General features: G+C 41.1%; 1 protein-coding gene across 3 annotated transcripts in view; it reads right to left on the bottom strand.

Annotated features, from left to right (window-relative positions):
• The window catches only part of RPRD1B (regulation of nuclear pre-mRNA domain containing 1B), a 78,648-nt gene that overhangs the window by 9,484 nt on the left and 43,876 nt on the right, over positions 1–25,288 (bottom strand). The window contains exons 7-8 of one of the 3 annotated variants that reach the window (XR_308771.3): positions 22,599–22,711; positions 12,865–15,486 (exon numbers count right to left, since the gene is read on the bottom strand). The exons of 1 other annotated variant lie outside the window; for it this stretch is intronic. Coding sequence is in view for 1 of the 2 variants with exons in the window: in XM_001925707.5 (XP_001925742.2) it covers positions 15,337–15,486 (150 nt within the window). In the remaining variant the exon portion in view is untranslated. Of the gene's footprint in view, positions 1–12,864; positions 15,487–22,598; positions 22,712–25,288 lie in introns of those variants that run through there. One more of the 3 variants, XM_001925707.5, reaches the window with a different exon arrangement.

The raw sequence follows: 25,288 nt of genomic DNA, 5'->3' as shown, positions 1-25,288 counted from the left end.
GAGGTATTTAGACTATTCACATTTAATATGATTACTGATACGATCAGATTTTAGAATATCACCTTGCTACTTGTTTTCTATAGGTCTCATCTCTTCTTTGCTCTGCTTTTTCTTTTTTCTGCCTCCCTTTTACAATAACTGAATAATTTTTATGAGTTCATTGTATCTTTTTTATTTGCTTATTAGCTACAACTCTTTGTTATTTTTTTGTGGTTGTTTTAGACTTTTTAGTGTATATCTTACCTTATCACATTCTACCCTCAAGTGACATTATAACATGTCATAACTACCATAAGATCCTTATAATAATACTTCCATTTCTCCCCTTCTGACTTTATGCTACTGTTGTCATATATTCTGCTTTTTTGTATATTATAAAACCCCCAGGTACATTACTATTTTTGTTTAAGCAGTCAATTATCTTTTAAAGGCATTTAAACTATGAGAAAAAAAATATACTTCCCCATGGAGTTACATTTTCAGTGTTCTCTATTCTGCTGTGTAGATCCAGATTTCCATCTGGTATCATTTTTCTTCAGTCCAAAAATTTTCTAACATTTCTTATGGTTCTGTTTTATCGGTGATGAATTAGTTCCGCTTCTGTTGTTTTGAAAAAGTTTTTCTTTCACCTTCATTTTTTCTCTTTTTAAAAAAATAAAGTAAAACTGACTTACGATATTAAATTACTTTCGGGGTATAACATAGTGATTCAATATTTTATACATTGCAAAATGATCATCATGATAAGTGTAGTTACCATCTGAAACCTTAGAAAGTTATTCTTTTTTTAAATTTTTTTTAAATTTTTAATTTTTGTCTTTTTCTGGGGCCTCACCCATAGCACATGGAGGTTCCCAGGCTAGAGGTCTAATTGGAGCTGTCGCCAGCGGCCTACGCCAGAGCCACAGCAACACGGGATCTGAGCCACGTCTGCGACCTACACCACAGCTCATGGCAACACCAGATCCTTAACCCACTGAGCGAGGCCAGGGATTGAACCCACAACCTCATGGTTCCTAGTCGGATTCGTTAACCCCTGAGCCACAAAGGGAACTCCCAAAGTTATTCTAATGTTATTGACTATATTGCCTATATAGTACATAATAACATCTCATGACTTATTATTTTATAATTGAAAGTTTGTGCCTCTTAATCTCCCTCACCTATTTCATTCACTCCCCCGTTCCCCTCTGGCAACCACTGGTTTGACCTCTATATCTATGTATCTGTTTCTGTTTTGTTATGTTTATTTGTTTTTTAGATTCCACATATAAGTGAAATCATATGGTATTTGTCTTTCTACAACTTATTTCACTTAGCATAATACCCTTTAGGTCTATCCGTGTTGTAACAAATGGCAAGATTTCTTTCTTTTTTTTAATATAGCTGAGTAGTATTCCATTGTGTTTATATATATGCCATATTTTTTTTTACCATTCACTGATGAGCACTTAGGCTGTTTCCATATTGTGGCTATTATAAATAACATCACAATGAATGTAAGGCATATATATCTTTCTGAATTAGTGTTTTTGTTTTCTTCAGAAAAATGCCCAGAAGTGGAATTGCTGGATCACATGGCAGTTCTATTGTTAACTTTTTGAGGAAACTCCATGTTGTTTTCCACGGCGGCACACCAACTTACATTCCTACCAACAGTGCACAGGGTTCCCTTTTCTCCAATCCCTCACCAGCCCTTGTTATTTGCTGTATTATTGATAACAGCCATTCTGACAGATGTGAGGTGATACTCATTGTGGTTTGATTTGCATTTTCCTGATAATTGGTGATGCTGAGCATGTTTTCATATGTCTATTGGCCATTTATTTGTGTGTCTTTCTTGGAAAAAAGATCTATTCAGGTTCTCTGCCCTTTTTTCCTCCCCATTAAAAAATGGTGTTTTTTTTTTTTTAATGTTGAGTCGTATATTGTGTATATTAACCTCTTTTTGGCTATATTATTTGTACATATATTCTCCCACTCACTTTTGTTTTTAATTTCCTCTTTGATTTCTTCAGCAATCCACTGCCTTTTAGTAGCATATTGTTCAGCACCCATGTGTTAGTGTTTTGTGTGCCTTTTTTTTCCTTGTCTAGATTTCTAGTCTCATGCCATCATGGTGAGCAAAGGTGCTTGATATGATTTCAGTCGTCTTAAATTTACTGAGACTTGTTTTGTGGCCCAGAATGTGATATATTCTGGAGAATATTTCATGAGCACTTGAAAAGAATATGTACTTTGCTGCTTTGGGATGGAAAGTTCTATATATATCTATTAAGTTAACCTGGTTTAATGTGTTGGTCAAAACCAGTGTTTTCTTATTGATTTTTATGTGAATGATCTGATGGGATGTTAAATTCCCTATTATTTCTGTGTTTCTGTAAATTTCTCCCTTTATGTTTGTTACTATTTGTGGTACATATTTTGGTGTTCCTATGCTGGGTGCATATATATTCAAAATTGTTATATCTTTTTGTTGGATTGATCCCTTTATCTTTAGGTAATGTCCTTCCTTGTCTCTTATTATAGTCTTTGCTTTAAAGTCTGTTTTATCTAATCATTGCTATTCCAGCTTTCTTGTGTGTCTAGATCTAAAGTTAGTCTTTTGGCATCATATACATGGATCTTTTTTTTTTTTTTTCTTTTTTGTCTTTTTGCTATTTCTTAGGCCGCATGGTGACCCAGTTACACATACATGTATACGTTTTTTTTTCTCCCATTATCCTGCTCCATCATAAGTGACTAGACCTAGTTCCCAGTGGCACACAGCAAGATCCCATTGCTAATCCATTCCAAAGGCAATAGTCTGCATCTATTAACCCCAAGCTCCCAATCCATCCCCCAAATCATTTTTTTTTTGTCTTTTTTTTTTTTGGTCTTTTGTCTTTTGTTGTTGTTGTTGTTGTTGCTATTTCTTGGGCCGCTCCCGCGGCATATGGACGTTCCCAGGCTAGGGGTCGAATCGGAACTGTAGCCTCTGGCCTACGCCAGAGCCGCAGCAACGCGGGATCCGAGCCACGTCTGCAACCTACACCACAGCTCACGGCCACGCCGGATCCTTAACCCACTGAGCAAGGCCAGGGATGGAACCCGCAACCTCATGGTTCCTAGTCGGATTCGTTAACCACTGCGCTACGGCGGGAACTCCCATGGATCTTTTTTTAGGGCTGCACTTGTGGCATGTGGACGTTCCCAGGCTAGGGGTCGAATCAGAGCTGTAGCCACATACACCACAGCTCATAGCAATGCCAGATCCTTAACCCACTGAGCGAGGCCAGGGACCAAACCTGAGTCCTCATGGATGCTAGTCAAATTTGTTTCTGCTGAGCCTCAATGGGAACTCCCTACATGGGTCTTTTTTTTTTTTTTTTTTTTTTGTCTTTTGTCTTTTGTCTTTTTAAGGCCGCACCCTCAGCATATGGAGGTTCCCAGGCCAGGGGTCTAATTGGAGCTATAGCCACCGGCCTACACCACAGCAACAGTCTCACCATCCAAGCCGCATCTGCAACCTACGCCACAGCTCACGGCAACGCCAGATCCTTGACCCACTGAGCGAGGCCAGGGATCAAACCCACAACCTCGTGGTTCATAGTCAGATTTGTTTCCGCTGTACCACGACGGGAACTCCCCCCGCCCCTTTTTCTTTAAATTATTATTCATTCAGCTACTCTATGTCTTTCATTGGAGCATTTAGTCTATTTACTCTTAAAATAATTATCAGTGGGTATGTATTTATTGCCATTTACTATTTTCTGGTTGTTTTTATAGTTTTTTCCCCCTTTCTTCTTCTTTTGCTATCTTTCCTTGTGCTTTTTTTTATTTCCCCCCCTTTGGCTGCATCTGCAGTATGTGGAATTTCCCAAGCCAGCGATCAAACCTGCACCACAGCTATGACTTGAGCCTCAGCTGGAGCAATGCCAGATCCTGCTGAGTCATGAAGGAACTTCCATTTTAAAGTTTTTAACATCACAGTTTATACATCTTTTTGTTTTGTGTCATAGTTTACATCTTTCTGTTTTGTGTATCCTTTAGCTGTTATTGTGCATATAGGTGATTTTACTACTTTTGACCTTTAACCTTCCACCTAACTTTATAAGCGATTTTATTATATGTTTGCCTTTACCAATGAGATTTTTCCTTTTGTACTTTTCATGTCTGCCTTTACAAGTGAGATTTTTCCTCTTGTAATTTTCCGATGTCTAGTTGTTGTCTTTTCTTTTCTGCTTAGAGAAATCCTTTTAACATTTCTTGTCAAGACAGTTAGGTGGTGCTGAACAATTTTAGCTTGTGCTTATGTGTAAAATGCTTGATCTCTCTTTCAAACTGAAGTAACAGCCTTGCTAGGTAGAGTAATCTTGGCTGTAGGCTTTTTTTCCTTTCATCACTTAAATTATATCATGCTACTACTACTCCCTTTTGACCTGAGCAGTTTCTGCTGAAAATCAGCTGATAATCTAATGGGGCTTCCCTTCTATATAACTAGTTGCTTTTCTCTTGCTGCTCTAAGATTATCTACCATTGATTTTTTTTTTTTTTTGCCTAATTAATTACAATGCGTCTTGGTGTGGACCTTTTTGGGTTCATCTGGTTTGGGACTCTCTGTGATTCCTGAGCTTAGATATCTGTTTCCTTTTCCAAATTAAGGAAATTTTCAGCTATTACCTCTTTGAGTAAGTTCTCTGCCCCTTTCTCTCTTTTCCTTCTGGGACCCCTGTAATGCAAATGTTAGTATGCTTGATGTTGTCCAGAGGTCTTTTCAACTATCCTCATTTTTAAAAATACTTTTTTCTCTTTAGCTTGAGTGATTTCACTCTGACTACCAGCTTGCTGATCTGTTCCTCTGTATCATCTAATCTACTGTTGCTTCCTCCTAGCATCTTTTTAAACTTCAGGTATTGTATTCTTCGGCCCCGTTTGGTTTATATTTCCTAATGCTTCATTCATCTTCTCATATGTTCATTCATTCTTCTCCTGAGTTCACTGAGTGCCTTTATGATTATTACTTTGAACACTTTATTGTGTAGATTGCTTATTTCTACTTCGCTTAGTTCTTCTGGGTTTTGTCTTGTTCCTTCATTTGAAACATATCTGTCTTCTCATTTTGCCTAGTTTTCTGTGTTTATTTCTGTATGTTAGATGGGCTGGTTATGTTTTCTTATCTTCACTAAGTGCCTTATGTAGGAGATGCCCCATGGACCCAGCAGCACACTCCCCTCTGGTCACTCCTATATACTCTAGGAGTGTTCCCTATGTAGGCTACTACGACGGATGTGCTAGTAGTAGGGCTTGGCCCTGGCCTGTCTGAATGCCAGACTGTGCCTTTTGTGGTGGCTGCTGGTCCACTGATGGTCAGGGTTGGGTCCTAGAGCAGTTGGCTGCTTGGTTGGGGTTCTTGGGACTGGTGCTTTCCTGCTGGTGGCTGAGTAAAACTCTGGCACTAATGGGCTAGAGAGAAGACTCCAGAATGGTCCTTGCCAGCACCAGTGTCCTCACGGTAGAGTAATCTCCCCAAAATGGCTGCCTCCAGTGCTGGTCTCCCCGCGAGAGTCCCAACTGCATCCTGCCTCTCCAAGATGCTCTCTGAAGTCAGCAAGTGGGTCTGATCCAGGCTCCATTAAAACTGCTGCCTCTGTGCTGGGATTTGGAACATGTCAGATTTTGCAAGGCCACTTAAGGGTGGACTATTTCCTACAGTCCTCCAGCTCTCCTGTATTCAAGCCTGCTGGCCTTCAGAGTCAGACATTCTAGGAGCTTATCTTCTTGGTGCAAGACCTCTAGGCTGCAGAGCCTGATGTGGGGTTCAGACCTCTTGCTTCTTGGGAAGAACCTCTGCAATTGTGATTATCCCCTCACTTATAGGTCACCTACCCAGGAGTGTGGGTCCTGGATGCATCTTCACTCATCCTACCCATCTTGTAGTCCTTTATGTTTTCGGTTGTGGCAACACTGGATCCTTAACCCGCTGAGCAAGGCTAGTGATCAAATGCACATCCTCATGGAGACTACGTCAGGTTCTTAACCTGCTGAGCCACAATAGAAACTCCAAAATTCATTTTTTCAAGTGTTCAACGAGTTCCCACTTTGGCTCAGTGGATTAAGGACCCGACTCTGTCTCTGTGAGGATATGGGTTTGATCCTTGGCCTCGCTCAGGGGGTTAAGGATCTGATGTTGCTGCAGATGTGGCCTGGATCTGGTCTTATTGTGGCTGTCATGTAGGCCACAGCTGCAGCTTCAATTCAACCCTTAGCCTGGGAACTAACATATTTATTTACAAAAATAAAATAAATTGTTCAAGATTTTGACAAGGGTACATCAAAGGACACTATCAAGAGATTGAAAAGGCATCTAAATAAGATAGGATAAAATATCTGCAAATCATATATCTGATAAAATTTAGTATCCCAAATATAGAAATAATTCTTACAACCCAACAACAGCAGAGAAAACCCAAGTCAAAAATGGGCATAGGACCTGAACAAACACTTCTCCAAAGACACACAAATGTGCAAGAAGCACATGAAAAGATGCACAATGTCATTAGTCATTAGGAAAATACACATCAAAACCACAGTGAGATATCACTTCCTACCCACTGGGATAGCTATTGTTATGGGTTGAATTGCGTCCTCTCCTCCCACCAAATATGTTGAAGTACTAACCCCCCACTGTCTGTGAATATGACCTTATTTGGGAAAAGGTCTTTACAAATGTAATCCAGTTAAGATGAGGTCATTAAGGTGGGCCTTAACCCAATATGACGGATGTTATTTATAAAAGGGGGAAATTTGGACAAAGGAAGATAGCCACGTGGAGAGGGAGGCAGAGATTAGAGTTATGGTACCATAAGCTATGGGATGCCTGGGGCTACCAGAACCTGGAAAGGCAAGGAAGAAACCTCTCCTAGGGATTTGGGGGCAGCATGGCCCTGTGAACACCTTTATTTTGGATTTCTAGCCTCAAGAGTTGGGAGATAATAAATTTTCTATTTTAAGCTGCCCAGTTTGTAGTAATTTCTTAGGGAGCCCTAGCACAGCAATACAGCTATAATTTTAGAAATGGAAAATAACAAGGGTTGGCAAATGTGATGGTTAATTGTATGTGGCTGAGCCATAGTGCCTATATATTTGGTCAAACTTTATTTTGGATATTTCTGTGAAGGTGTTTTTAGGATGAGATTAACATTTAAACTGTTGGACTTTTGAGAAAATCCTACCTTCCACAATGAGGGTGGGCCGCATCCAATCAGTTGAAGGTCTCAATTAAAAAAAAGACTGACTGACCTCCCCCTTGAGAAAGAAGGAATTCTTCCAGCAGACTGTCTTTGGACTCTGCATGTCTTTCTTGGATCTCCAGGTGCTGGCCTATCCTGCAGGTTTTGCTTACTGAGCCTCCAGAATTGGATGAGCAAATTCCTTAAAATAAATCCCTATCCATCCATCTATCCATCTATCTATCTATCTATCTATCTATCTATCATCTATCTATCATCTATCTATCTACATATATTAACATCCTATTGATTCCATGTCTTTGGAAAACCATGACTAATAAGCAAGGACGTGGAGAAATTGGAACCCTCAGACATTGCTGATGGAAATGTAAATGGCACAGCCTCTGCAGAAAATCATTTGGCGGCTCCTCAATTAGTTACATGTAGAATTACCATATGGCCCAACATTTCCACTCCAAGGTATATATCTAAAAGAATTGAAGACAGGTGTTCAAACAAAAATGTGTATAAGAATGTTCATAGCAACACTATTGAAAATAGCCAAAAGGTAAAAACAACTCAAATGCCTGTCAACTGATTGATAAATATTGATGGATATGTGGCATGTCCACACAATGGAATATTATTCAACCATTTTTTATTAAAAAAAATAAAATTAAAAAAAATAAATAAATAAATTAAAAAAAAAAAAAAAAAAAAGGATTCCGTCGTGGCGCAGTGGTTAACGAATCCGACTAGGAACCATGAGGTTGCGGTTCGGTCCTGCCTTGCTCAGTGGGTAACGATCCGGCGTTGCCGTGAGCTGTGGTGTAGGTTGCAGACGCGGCTCGGATCCCGCGTTGCTGTGGCTCTGGCGTAGGCGGTGGCTACAGCTCCGATTCAACCCTAGCCTGGAACTCCATATGCCGGGAGCGGCCAAGAATAGCAACAACAACAACAACAAAAAAAGACAAAAAGACAAAAAAAAAATAAAATAAAAAAAATAAAATATTGCTAAGTGCTATAACATGAATAAACATTGAAACACTATGATGAGTAGACAAAGCCAGACACAAAGTTCACATGTTGTATAATTCCATTTATATTATATATCCAGCATAGGCAATTTCATCAAGACAAAAAGCAGATAAGTGGTTGCTAGGGGCTTGGGAGTGCCTATTAAGTGCCCATTAAGCATTCGTTTCCACTGAGCCACAACAGGAACTCCCAGAAGGATAATTTTTGAATTTACTAATTAAGGAACAAATTGAAGTTGTGGAAATGAACTAAGTTAGCGAAACTAAAATAGTGAATCAAGAATTAAAGGTCATAAAATAAATCATGTGTAGGGAGTTCCCGTTGTGGAACAGCGGAAATGAATCCCACTAGGAACCAGGAAGTTGTGGGTTCAATCCCTGGCCTCGCTCAGTGGGTTAAGGATCCATCGTTGCGGTGAGCTGTGGTGTAGGTTGCAGATGTGGCTCGGATCTGGCGTTGTTGTGACTGTGGTATAGGCCGGCAGTTGTAGCTCTGATTAGACCCCTAGCCTGGGAACCTCCATATGCTGTGGGTGCGGCCCTAAAAAAAGCAAAAAAAAAAAAAAAAAAAAAAAATCATGTATGTAACCGTTACAATGAACAAAATGAACAAGTAGGCTTGTGAAATTACAATCACAAAGCAACTTTATTTTTGTCTCCTACCATCCCTTGAAACTCTATTTATGGGATTAGCTTATCCCTTAACTCGAGAAGAAAGGTCAGGCCTCTACAACTTCTCTAGTCAATCTTATTTAACAACAATAATAACAATATCATCCTGTAGTCACACTTAAGGGGCAAAACAGCCTCAGTTCAGAAATTTAAATGTCCAATATGTGTTATAATCAAAACGGCTTATCATTTTTTTCTTTTTTTTTGGGGGGGAAGGGGCACTCTCTCGTGGCATGTGGAAGTTCCTGGTCCAGGGATCAAACCTGTGGCAAAGCAGTGACTCAAGCCACAGCGGTGAAAATGCCAGGTCCTTAACCCGCTGAGCCACCAGGGAAGTCCCAAACTGGCTTATCATTTGAGGTTGAGGCTTCTCTGGGCTTGCTGCCAACTGCAGACTGAAGACTGCATCCGGGAGGTGAGGCCTTGCTTGTGCATTAAGAGGTTTCTGACCCTTTCAGGACAGGGCTGAGGAAAGGAGGGTAAAGCCAGGAAAAAAATCCTTAGTTGAGGCATTGTGGTGACCGGGCACAGGCTTGGCAAGCGTTTAACTGCGTCTATTTCATGCGGGCCCCTCTGACGCTCGTCAGGGTGGTTCATCCATCCTCTCCTTCCTCCCAGTCATTCCATCTTCATGCCCCAGGGATCTCTCGGGGTGATACCTTCCCCCGTGGCTCTGCTTTCTGCTCCTCTGCCAGCACTGGAAGTCAGAACCCTCACCTCTTGGTCAGCCTCCGAGATGACCACATGCCAGCGCTCTTGCATGCAGCCCACATCTGGTCCTGCGGAGGCCTGCACGCACCCCCTGCCCCCGCCAGCTCCAGGAGGGGAAGTTAGACCCACCCCTGCCACCTCTTCTTTGGGCCATCATCAAAGCACCCTGCCACTCACTGGTATCTCATCCTTTAGATTTTTCCAGGCCAAGGTCTGTGTAGTCCACGGGATTGTCACCCTACGGGGGACACGCATTAAGTTCCCCAAGGCCCTTTTCCCCAGCCTTGAGGTGAGGGGCAACTGGCACCTACTACCCTCCCTTAGGAGGCTCCACACACACAAATGTCTCTCTTCAAAGAAAGCCCCACCAAAAATTCTCCTCTTTCAACTCTAACTTTGCTTTTATACCCTCAATGTGGCTGAGGAAGTTTGAGAGGGCTACAGGTTTTATCATCTCCATTGTATAAATACAGCATATAGTCTAGGTATGTGCTGTCTATTGCTGCCTTCCAAAAAACATTTATTTTAACCTCTTGATATATGTGCATTTAAATACCTACAATCTTTATTAAATACAGTTAACAGCTACTATTGAGCTTCTAATTTGTCTCAGAGATGGTACTAGGCCCTTTTTACAAATATCTCATTTAAAGTTATTAATAGGTATGTTTGTAACCACTTTGACTCATTGATTTCAAGAGTTCATACAGATAATTGGTTTTTAAAAATCTACAGAGTGAGGTATTATTAATAAGATTCTCAGTAGGAAGAAATATTCTGAAAGACTAGTTGCAGGATTTTAGATCTGGGAAGGATTTCAGAGGTCAACCTCCTTCATGTCCTTTAAGCAGCAGCTGAGGTCCCAAAAGGCTGAGGGACTTGCCCATGGTCATCACAGTGAGAGGAGATCAGAAGGATGGGGGTTATTATTTGTTACAGCTAGCTGCCTCTTATTCGTAAAAAGAATAAATTCTGATTCACACTGCTAATTTTAATATTTATCAAACCAGTGGTAGAAGTGAGTTCTTAATGTGAAATAACTATTTCAGCGTCTTAAAAAAAAATCGAACAAACTGGGCTTTCAACATTAGATAAAGCTGTGTGAATCCCAATCTACTGTACAGGAGAATAATGGATTCTTAATTGAATCTGTGCCTCAGAGTGGAAGAATGATTTTTAAATGGAAAATCCCACAGAGGTGGCAATGAGAAATGAGTTTAGCCAGATGAATGATCTTAAGAGAAAATAAGATGGCAAACCAGGCTGGAGAGTGGCTTTTTTTTTAGATAAGTCAATTTATTTTTTTCTTAAAATTTCCTTTTATTAGTTATGTAATTTTTAAAGGTTCCTTCCATTTATAGTTAACACAAAATATTGTTTATATTCCTTGTGCTGTACAGCACACCCTTGAGCCCGTTTTTTTTTTTTTTTAGGGCTGCACATGTGACACATGGAAGTTAACAGGTTAGGGGTCAAATCGGAGCTGCAGCTCCCAGCCTCCACCACAACCACAGCCACGCAGGGTCTGAGCCATATCTGTGACCTACACCACAGCTCATGGCAACGCTGGATCCTTAACCCACTGAACGAGGCCAGGGACTGAACCCACATCCTCATGGATACTAGTTGGGTTCATTACTGCTGAACCACAGCAGGAACTCTGCTCTTACCCATCTTATACCCAGCAGTGTGTGCCTCCCACTTTTCCACACCCGTACTGTCCCTCCCCACTGGTAACCACTAGTTTTGCTCTGTGAGTCAGCTTCGTTTTTGTTAATATTCACTAGTTTATTTTTTAGATTCCACATATAACTGATATCAGACAGTATTTGTCTGAGAGTGGCCTTTTCTTTCAAGGTCTCAAATAAACCAAAGGCTGACTGTTTGTGCCCAGTGCTCTTCCTAGACCTGGCACTGTCTCTTATGTTCTTCCTCTTGTCGGCTAGTCTCCAGGACTTCATATATATTTTTAAAAAAGCATATACAGTACAATGATGATACTATTAACCTATCAAATACTATTTATTGGGAACCTAGGACATGCCATCCAGCATTCTTCTCCTGTAACATAACCATCACATGCTTTAGGGCTGGCAGGGTGCCTAGAAATAATTTAGTCCGATACACTGCAAAGATAAGAAAACTGAGGCTGAGAGAGAAAAGTGCCTTTGCCTAGGAAGGTCACACAGAGTTAATGGCTCTCATCACAAAAGTTAAGCATTTTGACAGATTCATGAACTCTTGGGTAGTTCTATCTTCAGCTCTGAGGACCTCAGAGTCACATTTTGTAGCCTGAAGTGCTAATTAAACCAGAGGAATTATAGACTTACTATTTATAGGTAGGAGGGAAGACATTAACTAGGCCATGAAACCTGGGGACACAGAAGGAGATCTTGTCTCCTGAGATTCACATATTACATTCAACCTTGATATTTTAAGACAGAACCTGGTTAATGCATAGTCTCAGCTCCTCAAATCTGGACTTCAACCTGAGTTGCCTTTCTCCTCAAAGGACCATGGCTGCAGCAGTTTTCTGCACCGTGAGACAAATGGGATAAATGAGTAACCGCACTCCTTTGGGTGAATGCTGTCCTCATCCAGCAAGAAAGGTTAAAACCATCCTTCTAAACATCTCAATTACTTCAAAGGAACCAATTTCAAACCACTTTTATTACTTTGTGTTTTAACCAATAATGCTCAGTCAATATGCTCTCACGGAATTTCAAAGGAAAAAAACCCCACAAAAATGTTTTAAAATGATATACCACTTGGGTTTGCAATTATCTTGCATTTTTTTTTACTATTCAGAGTGGCTTTCACTGAACTGCCAAAATCAAATCTCTCTCAGGAGGCCTAGTGGTGCGAACAGAAGTGCTGAAATCAAAGAACTTCCAAGTTTTAATCTGTCAGAGACTGTGTGGTACTAGGGAAAGAGTGGTTTAACCTCTCTCCACCAGTCCTACTTCTGCACAAGGAAGATAAAACTGGCAATACCTCTCCTGGGTACTGTGTGGACTGGCTAATTAAAGCTAATTACACCCCTAGAAAGAACCAAAAAATACTATCTAAGTGCTGAGTGTTTATGGGCCACGAGCAGTCACAAAAATTCCTGAGACAAGATTCTGTGCGGACAGCACAATCTCCATTGGTGATTACTCATTACCCACTGATTACAAAGGAAGCCTTGGGTGTTCCCTAATGGGAGAAAGAAAAAAAAAAAAAAAATCACACAATATCGTTCAACACACCATCTTTATTCAAAAATATATATCTATGAGACATTTCAGAATATACTGCTACCACCAATGGCAGCCTATACTTCTAAATAAAGTCCTAAATTAATATACAAATTTAAGCTTTAAAAATATTCTTTAAGAAAAAAAACAAAAACAAAAAACAAAAAGAAGATTGAAGACTTTCTGAGGAATATGACCTAAAGGAAAGGTCTCTGAGGCCGATGGATGCCCTATAGGTAAGGAAAACACAAAACAACCACCTACCCCACCCCGCCAGATCACCTCATACATACAAGGAGAAAGGGTCATTTAAATTAAACAAATGAAGTAATAAGCACACTTGGGGAGGATGCTGGAGAATTAAGATTCAAAACAAAAGCATTTCATTGAAAAACAAACAAAAAAAAGAACTAACTTCCTCACAGGAAGTCTACTAGTAACAGGTGTTACGAGGCCAACACATTCATTTACATAATTGCTACGGTTTCATTTCTTGCTCTTGCTATAATAATTATGCACCAATTGCTGGTCAAAGACTCAATCAGATAAAACACAGCAGTGAGCGAAATCCACTGTAACACTTTCATCTAGCTGATCAGAGCAAATGTCTACCACACCTTTTTGGTGGTTTATGGCTGGATTTGGCTTCCCTGGTAAAAGAAAGCATAGAGAATGTCCAAGATGGGTCTGTTGAGAAGCAAGCTCATATGCAGGACTAAAGCAGCACATCATGTGGGGAGGGGGCTTATGTGCAGAAACAGCAAAGACTGGAATTTATTTCGCAGTTTTGGTAATTTACTGCCCTACAGCCTCTGGGAGAACAACTATATAGACGCATTAATTTAATAATTACAGGACAACAGGCAGTGTCAATATGCAAACACACAGTCCATATTCAATCTGAAAAATAGCTTAAATGCTACTAGATTCTACACAGTTAAACTGCATACCTGCTATGACTTTTCATCATTTTTACTTCATGGCAGGCAGGAGAGCTTCTTGACGGGAAGCCTGTTACGCTTTTTAAAACAGAGGTTATGTTCTAACACGCTGAACATGTAAAATTACATGTAATTGGATTTTTGGTAATCCTGAATACAGCAACTCAAAATAATGGGGATTCTGAAGCCCCCTCCACTGAATTCCTTTTTACAGCTTTTGGATTTCAGCCTCTGGGCTATACTTCCTATTACACTATTGGGGCAAATTGTTTTCTGCCCTTTCCAATGTCAAAAATAAGCCTGCCAAATTAGAATGATTTACAGTCAGCAGACCTAATCTTTACTAAAAGCAAGATAAAAATTCTAACTACATTATATAGTCATAATGTCAGCTGGCATGATAATGGAATTAAAATCCCCAATTAATACCCTCACTTTCCCCCTTCCAGAGATGAGCTATTCAATAACATCCGATGCAAAGTATGCCTCCTCCTGGGGGCATATGGACACGTGCAGTGGTGTGAACTGAAAGACAGACAAACATGCACAGCGTGTCACATCTGCAGGGGAGATATTCAAGCTCAGTCACCATGCTGTGCACATGTACCCACGCAGTGCATTAAATGTTAGTGTGTGCCCTACTCCCCAAAATAAAGGCTCAAAACAATTTCCAGGCAGAGCCCAGATGCCCAGTATGCCTATAGATTTTGGGGTCCACCAGTGCCATTTCTAACACCTACCTTCACAACCAATTGAAGCAAAGATCATGTTTCTAGGAACATGCTCTCTGGCAGTGGGACTGTTGAGAAGTGCAGCCTGGAAAGGTTACTGGTGGGAACCTAGAGCAAATAACTTATCCCCGTTAGTCTGTCTCTGAACTGGGACTTCATGTCCCAGATCAGCTTTGAATCTTACTGCTAGAGTCTCTAGTCTGCTCAGAGAACAAATGCACCTGACCTCTGACGGCGCACTGCTAGAAGCCACGCATGGGAAGAGAGACTCAGAGATTTGGCAAACTCTTTATGGCGAAGCTGTTCCACAGTCGTGCCTCCAACCTCTGGGGTGAACGGCAGCCAGGAAAGCCAACGACTCCAGACTGAGCCCCTCAGTGGAAGCTTGTACTGAACTTGAACAAGCCCAGCTCAGAAAGGAGAAGCTGCTTTCACAACACAATGCTGTCATGAGGGATAAGATTCTTCTGAAAGCTTACAGGAGTACACATGATTTTCGTAACTTCTTAGGTGTAAAGAGAGAGCTAAGAATGGAAACCAACAGGGGCATGGAAACATGAAGTGTCACAGTTTGTATTCTTTCCAAATGTAAATCTAAATTGGATTCCACTCGCCACTGTTCTGAATTGTGCTCAATAGAAGAGGCCGGAGAGGAGTCAGTCTGTGGTTCTTTCTTGAGGCTGGGGGGGGCCAAGTGGAAGGAGGGACAGAATCGGGGGCTACTAGGTTACTTCCAACCATGACTTTCCCTCTTCGTTCTGCTGGTAGAGATGGGAATCTGGGGCACAACACCTGCCCTAGTCAGTTGAAAACAGGTCACCAGCAGAGGGCAGGGGGGCCAAGCCCCCTGTGACGTTGGGCAGCAAGGAGAGGTCTGGCAAACTCTGAATATGGGACTTCAGCTCCTTGCGGACCTGGGTTACCCGAGCAAGCTTCTGTTTATACTCCTAAGGAGACAGAGAGAAGACAACGCAGTTAAGTGTGGGTGCGCACTGAGATTTAGGTTTAAGGAACTGATACAGATACTCTACCCTCTTGCTCTACGTGCTCCTCACCAGATTGCCCCTGTGCTCCCTCGCCCCCCCCACCCCCAATTCAGCTAAACTATAACATTCGGGTTTTCAAACTCTCAAAAGTCAAAACTTTATATAAAAAAGAAAAGTTCTGGAGTTCAGTAATAGCAGATTAAATGGTATTTAACTTAGCACTTGAGATCTGAAAGTAAAAAGATGTGACATTTTATATGTGTAGTGTCTTTGGTTCTTATCCATTTCAAAATACTTTATAAAATAAAGCCTGAGCTTTACAATTATTTTGAAGGTTCCACCTTGACGTGGCTAGGAAAATCACTTTATAAAGCTCTATTTTCTGTGTTAAACTTCGATTAACTGAGATGATCATTTTCGTAGACAAGGACTATAGAAAATCAAAAGTCCCACTGCCATTAGCTGTGTCCAGAACTTCCTCATTCCACACCGGAGTGACTGCAGCAAGGCCCTGCTGAGGCCTTCTAGGAGTCTTCCCTAAACATGCCAGACTTATCTTGCAGAAGCACAGCTTCCATCAAGTCATTCCTCTGAGAAAGCGAAGCCTGGCACCGTTCTATCGCCAGGACTGCTCTGAGCTCAAGGTCTTCTAAAATTAGCTCCTGCCCAAGTGTACTTCTCACAACTTCCCAACCCTCGTGCACAGGCTATCTGTTCAGGATTCCCTCGAGCCTGAAAGAATCCCTTTCTTTTCTTGCTCCCCACAAACTCCTGACTCCACTCCTCTGCCTACTTGCTGAGTCCCACCCTCTCCAGAAAAATCTTTCCTCCTCATCCAAGAGATTGGTCTCCATCTCCACTGGGCTTCCTGAGCACTGCGTCCCTAACAGGCTGCCTTACATGCTCTCTCCATGTTAGACTTCTATGTTCCTCTAAAATATGACTCCCCTGGTGACAGAAACTGAATATACTATTTTCTTTCTTCAGCTCCCAGCTAAAGGCCCTCCTGGTAAATCTGTACAGAATAACAACCCTGGGCCACGTGAGATCTGTGGTTTATGGCCCCCTTGGGGCCTGACTTTTCTCCTCCAGCTGTTTCACCCTGCTCCATGTTTCTGCAGCGACAAGGAGGCTCCTGAGGCTGCGCCTTTGCTGACTAAAGCCTCTCCTGTAGGAATGTAACAGAAAGCACTGGGCTGAGACACAAAGCCCTGGGTTTAGTTCTGGCTCTGACTCTAAGTGGCTGCGTGACTGTGGACACGTTCCCTCTTCCCTCATCCTTCCTTATCTGAAAATGAAGAAACTGTACCACCCATAAGATTTGTATTCAAGTTCCAGATTCCTTCATAGCGTACTTAGAGAAGCAGAGTCTGAGGGCATAAACGTAAACACTCCTAGGAAGAGTGAGAAGACAGGAAATGGGTTAAATGAAGAGCACTGAGTTCAAGTTGTAAAGACAAATTCCAAGCAAGGAGTGAGAGAGGGGAATTGGGGAAATGGGCAGGGAGGCTCTGTTCCCCACATGACTGCAGGCAGTCAGCCTTCCACCTGAACCCTGAACTGAAAGCTGCTCACACAAGCCATCAAATGCAGAGACAAGGGACAAGTCCTGGCATCCCATTTCTTTCCTTTGTAGACTTAATACAACTAAAAAATGCCTTAATAAGTACATTATTAATAGTGACTCCCCCATCAAACCAGTAAGCACCAGAAGGCTAGGATGGGACCCACCTGCTTCACCCAGTGTCCACATGCCCAGAAGATCCTATAAACAGGTATCTAATGAGCTGCCCAGTGCATAAACAACAGGAAGATCCTTGCTCCCTGCCCAGCTCCTCTGACCAAAGCTAACAAATGAAAGCCACCTCAACTCTTGGCATCCACTCTTGGCAGCTACAAGACAGTTGAAGGAATTCCTCAAGAACAGTCTGAAAACCAGCAAGTCTGTATTGAGCCCTCTTGGGATCAGAATCCAAGGTTCCTCACTCTTGGGTGATCCTCAGGTTAACTTAGCAAGTCCACCTGAGGTCAAAAGGAAAGGTGGCTGATCTAACACCCCACAGCACCATAAGCTCAAATAACTCTCTTTAAAGGCAATCTTTTATTTTATTTTTATTTTTTGTCTTTATGCCTTTTTTCTAGAGCCGCTCCTGAGGCATATGGAGGTTCCCAGGCTAGGGGTCTAATCGGAGCTGCAGCCACAGGCCTATGCCAGAGCCACAGCAACACGGGATCTGAGCCACGTCTGCGACCTACACCACAGCTCACAGCAACATTGGATCCTTAACCCACTGAGCAAGGCCAGGGATCGAACTTGCAACCTCGTGGTTCCTAGTCAGATTCATTAACCGCTGAGCCACGACAGGAACTCCTAAAGGCAATCTTTAAAAACAAAAATAAAAACAAACAAAAACCTCATTTGTTCTTAATTAAGGGTTTGTGTGTGTGGTATCTCATCATGCTTAGGCTATTATATTCTAGACATCATCAAAGAAACTTCATTTTAATAAAAGAAAATATGCTCCCCTGGCCAGGCCTAAAAGTGAATAGATCCTGCCTACACCTGCTTGTGTCACAGAGATTTCTTCTCATCCTCTTCCCATACAGATTTCTATTTTAAGAGCAGGTTCATGAGCCTGAGAAAGGATGAAAGTGGTACTCACTGAAAAGGATTAAAAAACACAGACTTGCAAGATACAAGGTAATATACAGAAGTCAATCACTTTTCCTACATACAAACAATGAACTAGTGGAATTTGAAATTAAAATTCAATACCATTTATATTAGCACTTAAAACAATGAAATACTTAAGTATAAATCTAAAAAAATATTTATATGATTTATAGGAGGAAAACTACAAAATTCTGATGACTGAACAAAGAAGAAGAAAATAAATGGAGAGGTATTTCATGTTCATGGATAAGAAGATTCAATACTAAAAGATGTCAGTTCTCCCCAACTTGACCCATAATCCAAGGCAATCTCAATAAAAACCACAACAAGTTATTATGTAGATGTAAACAAACTAATTTTAAAGTTGATATGGAGAGGCAAAAGATTCTTAAGAGTCAGCAAATATTACAAGAGAACAACAAAGTTAGACACTACCTGACTCTTAAGACGTACTGTGCTAAGCTGTGATAATCAAGACAATAGAGTACTGGCAAAAGAATAGACAAACAGATCAATGCACAACAGAACAGAGCCCAGAAATAGACCCATGTAAATAGTCAATTGATCTTTGACAAAGGAACAAAGGCAATACAGTGGAGAAAAGTCAGTATTTTTCAACAATGGTGCTGAAACAATTGCACATGCAAAAGGCTAAATCTAGATAACAAATCTCACATCCTTTATAAAAACTAAAACAAATCGTAGACCTAAATGTAAAACACAAAACTATAAACTCTTAGAAGATAACAGAAGAAAATCTAGATGATCTTCGGTTTGGTGATGACTTTTTAGATACAACATCAATGGCATAATCCATGAAAGAACTGATAAGCTGGACTTCATTAAAATGAAAAATTTCTACTCTGAAAAGATAAGCCAGAGACTAGGAGAAAATGTCTGTGAAAGACATCACATGTCACTAGGAAAATGCAAACTGAAAGAACACTGAGATACCACCACACACCGGTTAGAAAAGCTGGAAGTCCAGAACACTGACAATAGCACATGTTGGTGAAGATGGGGAGCAAGAGGAATGCTCAAGTACACTGCTAATGGGAATGCAAAATGTACAGCAACGTTGAAAGACTGACTGCTTGGCAGTTTCTTACAAAACTAAACGTACACTTAGCATATGATCCAACAATCACACTTGTTGGTATTTACTCAAAAGAGTTGAATACATCTGCCCACAAATACCTGCACATGATGTTAGAGCAGCCTTATTCACAACTGGCAAAAGATGGAAGCAACTAAGATGTCCTTTCGGTAGGTGAATGGATAAAGTTTGGTACATCCAAACAACAGAGTATTATTCAGCACTAAAAAGAAATGAGCTATGAAGCCATGAAAAGACACAGAGAAACCTTAAACACATATTTAGTGAAAAGCCAATCTGAAGAGACATTCTGGGAAAGGCAAAACCATGGAGACAAGGTTGGAGGGATGCAGGGATGAACAGGTGAAGCAGAAACGACCTTTAGAATAGTGATAATACTATAATGATGAATCATACATTTGCCCAAACTCATAGAATGGGCAACACCAATGTGAACCCTAATGAAAACTAAAGACTTTAGATGATTAACATGTGTCAATGTAGGTTCATTATCAGTAACAAATGTACCATTTCTGGAGGATGCTAATATTGGGGGCAACTATACATGTATGGGGACAGTAAGAATATGGGAAATCTTTGTACCTTTCTCTTAATTTTGCTGTGAACCTAAAACTGTTTTTAAAAATAGCCTTAAAAAAAAAAAAAAAAAAAAAAAAAAAAAAAAAGACCTAAGGGCCAAGAGGTTAAAATCTATCAGCCAGAGTGACAAGGCATACACCCTGAATATCCACATACAGGTAAAGACTGCCTTTAAAACTGTTAAAACATGTACCTGCTTAACTGGGACCATTTAATGACTCAGCTTAATACCTTGAGGAGAGATAAGCAGATTAGAATTCACAGCATTATAACTGGAATCTAATATCCAGCACAAATGAACATCTCCTCAGAAAAGAAAATCATGGACTTGGAGAAGAGACTTGTGGCTGCCTGATGGGAGGGGGAGGGAGTGGGAGGGATCGGGAGCTTGAGCTTATCAGACACAACTTAGAATAGATTTACAAGGAGATCCTGCTGAATAGCATTGAGAACTATGTCTAGATACTCATGTTGCAACAGAAGAAAGGGTGGGGGAAAAACTGTAATTGTAATGTATACATGTAAGGATAACCTGACCCCCTTGCTTTTTTTTTTATTTTCCTTGTACAGTGGGAAAATAAAAAAAAAAAAAAAAGAATTCACAGCAAGCTCTGATTAGGTCAAACTGAGGCTATAGTAATTTTACAGTCCCCTAAACAAATTTAGTAGAAACTAACTCTATGATCTCCTAACCCCCCCCCACTTTTTTTTTTAATTAGATACAATCTTTTCCAAATATAGCCATCTATAAATGCTGCCATGGACCAACACAAAGAATGAATCTAAACCAAACTACCTCCCAAATACAAATCTGGCCTTCACTTGCCTCCCAGTTGTCTCTCTTGTTATGCTCCTCGGTCAGGTAATGGCACTGCCTTCCTAGTTATTCTCTTAGGTTTTGAAGAGGCAGGGGAGACAGACCTTAGGAGAATCCAAGAGTCTTTTTTTCCTCAACCTACTAGCCTGCCTTCTAACAAGTGTGGTCCACAAGCTCTGCTACTATGAGGTTCCAAACCAAGCCCACAGCAACTCCTGTGCTCAGCAGAGACCCAAGCTTCTTTTCATGACAACACGAAAACAACTTTAAAGTACTGAAACCCATTCAAATTCTTGTGAGTTACTGAGTGTGCTGCATCCCACAATCTCTGCCAAGTACTGCTCAGAGAAATGATGTATCAAGGGGATCACGTGCTCTTCGTTTAAAATACCTTACACTGGTGTGTAATAGAGGATTTAGCCTTTAATCTAAGGCTCATGCTACCCTGCCTGGTACAGGAATTTGAGAGATCAAGACCTGCACCATTTACACAAGCAGATGACACTGATGCACCGATCCTGCTCATCATTCTTCTCTCCCCACCGCTGGGTCACCTCACCCACGATCCCCATGGCTCTTTTTTGCACTCTTCAGACACTTGCCTTTTCCCTCACTACCAATCTTAAACAAGAAAAGGCAAGGCAAACCCAGGTAGCTCTGCTGCTTTTCTTCCCCGGCTCATGCATAATTTATACCAGGGTGGTGGGCAGAGGTGAAGGGTTGAGCCGAATCCTCCCCTGGGCTACATGCACCTACTGCAGCAACCCCCCGCCCCCTGACGAGGTCACAGGGAGCCAGGAAACAGGTCAGGGTTCTACCAGATCTGCTGTTACCACTGCCCAGTTTCAAACCCTTGAGGAGAGGGGGTAGAGGGGAAAGTGGGCACCTGTGATGAACAGCGAAAAAATGTTTAAAATATAGACAGTATAGGCCCTATGTGCAGTTCTTAGATAATGCCTATGATTTATGCTCCAAGCAAAGATCTGGAATCTTGCCTCATACTCTCCGAACTTGCAAGGGAAGACGTGTGGATCCAGCTGATACTATGGGAACACAGACCGGCCCAGAGCACCAAGACAACTGGCTGAAGGAAGCAAGGCAGACACAACCTGCCGCGCTGTAGATGAGCTGGGGACAAGATGGTCAGAAATGACAGGGGTTGACACTGCAACACCTTTCTACAGGAATTTCATTTTCAAAAACAAAATTATAAGCATTTCTTCTAGCAACTCATGTTAATAAACACCAATTAAAATGTAAACACTGTCAAACCTAGAGTTTTCTTGCAAAGAAGTATTTACATGAGAAAATTTATGTTAGAAATAACACCACAGGCAGGGATTTGATTTCTAGTAACAAGAAACAAGGGATTTGATTTCTAGTAACAAGACTCCCGTTTTTCTTTTTCTTGCCCTGTTGTGCTATAGGACATACGGTATATAAAAATCACCCACTGCTCAGCTACTCCCAGTTTAGAGTCATAAAGGGTTACTGTGCACAAAGAAGTTTATGAAGGGCCCTGCTTTAAAGGTGACCTGCCACACTGCATTTAAGGCAAAGAACAGCTTCATCACATGAAGGGCGAGAGCCAGGCAGGACGGGGATGCTGACCCCTGCCCTAATATTACTGAACAGGCTCACTCAGCCCCCTCATCCTGCCAGGACGCTTAGCTCTTGCCACCGAGGTTCACAGGAGCTACACTTAGAAATCACAGATTTTACTTAAACCACAATGAATTAATTCTCTCTTTCATTCATTTTTTTAAAAGGGAAAATACAATATGTAACTCTTCCGACTGAAAATAAGAATGCTGCTTTTAATTCTTCTCCAAGGATCTATGCAGAACATTAACAACAAAACAAAACAAAACAAAACCATTACTGACCTGTACCTCTCTCCCAGCCAGCTCCATGCTCCATATGACTTAGTGGCAGCTGCGACATTTCAAAATGATACATTCTGGGTGTCACAGCAGGGCTGGAGCTGCTGAGTAAGATGCTGGGGAAGATATAAGGAAAAGAGGAAGTTGTGGCTCCAATTCCAGTACTCAGGGCCTCTCAGCTCCATCACCAAAAGTGGTAATAAAAGTACTGCTGGGCTCAGAATGGGCCACCCCCATCTATGGCCACAATAGCATATTGATTATTCTGAACTGATGTTTTCTGAGAAAGATGCAAGAAAAAAAAAAAAAAAATCTGACCCTCCTGTTTCCCTAAAAAGCAGGAAATAAATCTAATGTGAATGGCTTACTCTCTGCAGCTAGAGGTGAGGACCCCCTTATTGTCAGAGACAGAATTCAGAGTCAAGGAGTCTGTATAAACAAACACTGTTACTTTTTAAATTTACTACCCCAAGCCCAAACTGTTTATTTTCTAATTAAGCACTTCAAACCCAAGTTTCCTGCTGCTGTCAATTCTTCACAAATTTATTGCCTGTCTAAAGTCTAAAAAAGCTGCCTGTCTCAGCCACTTCATAGGTCCTACTTCTATGAGATCTCTGTGTGCATGACTAAAAATGTGATTCTGCTTCTCCTCTTCATCTGCCTCCGTCACTTTTATCATGAGTCCAGCCACAAGAGCTCAAGAGGGGCAGAGGGGAGGAGTTCTCTTGAGGTGCAGAGGTTTAAGGGTCTAGTAGCTGTCACTGCTGTGGCATGGGTTTGATCTACGACCCAGGAACTTCTACATGCCTTGGGTGTGGCAAAAAAAAAAAAAAAAGAAAGAAAGAAAGAAAAGAAAAGAAAAGAAAGGCAGAGGGGGTAAACGCCTCTCTGACCCCTCAATGGCACATAAAGTATTTCCCAGGAGGGAAAATGACAAAAATGACTACAATTAAAGGAGCATTCTCAGAGCAATCCAACCATCTAGTGTAGGAATCAAATGGAACAGGCTTCTTAAGCTTGAAATCATACCATAAAATATTTTCAGGGTATTTCTTCCCAGAGGATCATCTACACAAAAGGCTTTAAGGAGCTTCTACTATCACAACAAAAACTGACTTCTGACAGAGATTTGCAAAAGCATGGGAAGAAGAATGAAAAATTACTGTATAAATGTAACTAAACTAATAAAAATGAGACTAACAAAAATAAAATCAATTTTAAGACTGGGAAAATTTTCAAACTTTAATGTAAGGCTAAAAGGTACAATTTAACAGATGTCCATAAAAGTGCTTTAAAGAGAGACTTATTAAAAAAAACTCACCTGGGTCCTTCAAAAATGCTACATCATTTATGTAATGGGTCCCTCTTTATACAAAACCAAGTAAAGCCAAAATACTAGCTTACAAGAAGATTTATAATATAATTCTTCTTTTTTAAAGTTAATCTTCAAGAACATAAGCTTTATGCAAATAATGCCCTCACAAACTGACTTCCTCAATGACCATTTTTAACCAAAACCCCTCAGGTTATTAATGCTGTGACAACACCCAAGTGCAGGCCTTTCCATTGTTTCTCCTTTTGAGCCAAATACTGGTGGAGTCAAGTATTCCTGGAGGGCAGTTAAAAGCAAAGGGTAGAAAGGAAAAGGACATCTTTAACACAGAATAATTTTAAGCAATGTTTATTATATTTTTAAGTGCTAAAAGGTCTGCTTGGAACAAGGTAGCCTGCAGGTTATTGCACTGCATTTGGATACAGCTCTCTATACAAGCAGTAAAAAGACTTCAATTCCTTCCCATTATCAAACAAAATAAAGAAAATGCATTTCCTAGCTTCTCCAAAAAAGGCTGGGGGCGTATCACTTCCCTCCCACTAGAGGGAGGTCTCTGTGGTAGAACAGAACAAACTTGCAGAAAATCCAGGTTCAGATCCTACTCTACCCTTGAGTAGGTATGACACTTGACTCTACTTTGCTGGGCTTAGCGTCCTCCTAGCTGAGATGGGAATGGAAATAATGCCTATAACCTGGGTTGAGGGGTGAAGGTGAGATCTGAATGAGACCAAGCACTTGTTAAACTGTTCAAAGTTGATGAGCAGATCTGAGGGGGTAAAGAACAATCGCTCCTCTCATGTTTATTATTTTATAGGTAATACTTACTCTTCCTGATTTCTATGTTAAGAAAAGATGTGCAAGGAGTTCCCATTGTAGCTTGATGGAAATGAATCTGACTAGGATCCACGAGGACACAGGTTTGATCCCTGGCCTCGATCAGTGGGTTGAGGATCTGGCGTTGCCATGAGCTGTGGTGTAAGCCACAGATGTGGCTTGGATCTGGCACTGCTGTGGCTGTGGTGTAGGCCAGTGGCTACAGCTCCAATTTGACTCCTAGCCTGGGAACTTGCATATGCTGTCTCATCCCTAAAAAGCCAAAAAAAAAAAGTTGCAGAATTGAAAAAAAAAAAAAGAGAGAGAATTACTAATAGGGTACAAAATCTTTCTTTCTACAAACCATTTGAGTATGCCCTGAAAATTTAGCACATTTTCTAGAAGCTGGCTTGAGAAAATGAAAAGACCTTTGACCTCCAAGACAAGGGGGGAAAAAGTCACAGAACTATGTAATTAGATGGCACCATTTGAGAGAAGGGAAAGAATCTGTCTCAGGAGTAAAGCCTAGATCTCGCCCTCCACCGGA

Source organism: Sus scrofa, chromosome 17 (assembly GCF_000003025.6).
Source record: "Sus scrofa isolate TJ Tabasco breed Duroc chromosome 17, Sscrofa11.1, whole genome shotgun sequence".
Lineage (NCBI taxonomy): Eukaryota > Metazoa > Chordata > Mammalia > Artiodactyla > Suidae > Sus > Sus scrofa.
The sequence above is the reverse complement of the archived record's forward strand: the minus strand, read 5'-3'. Positions and strand labels throughout refer to the sequence as shown.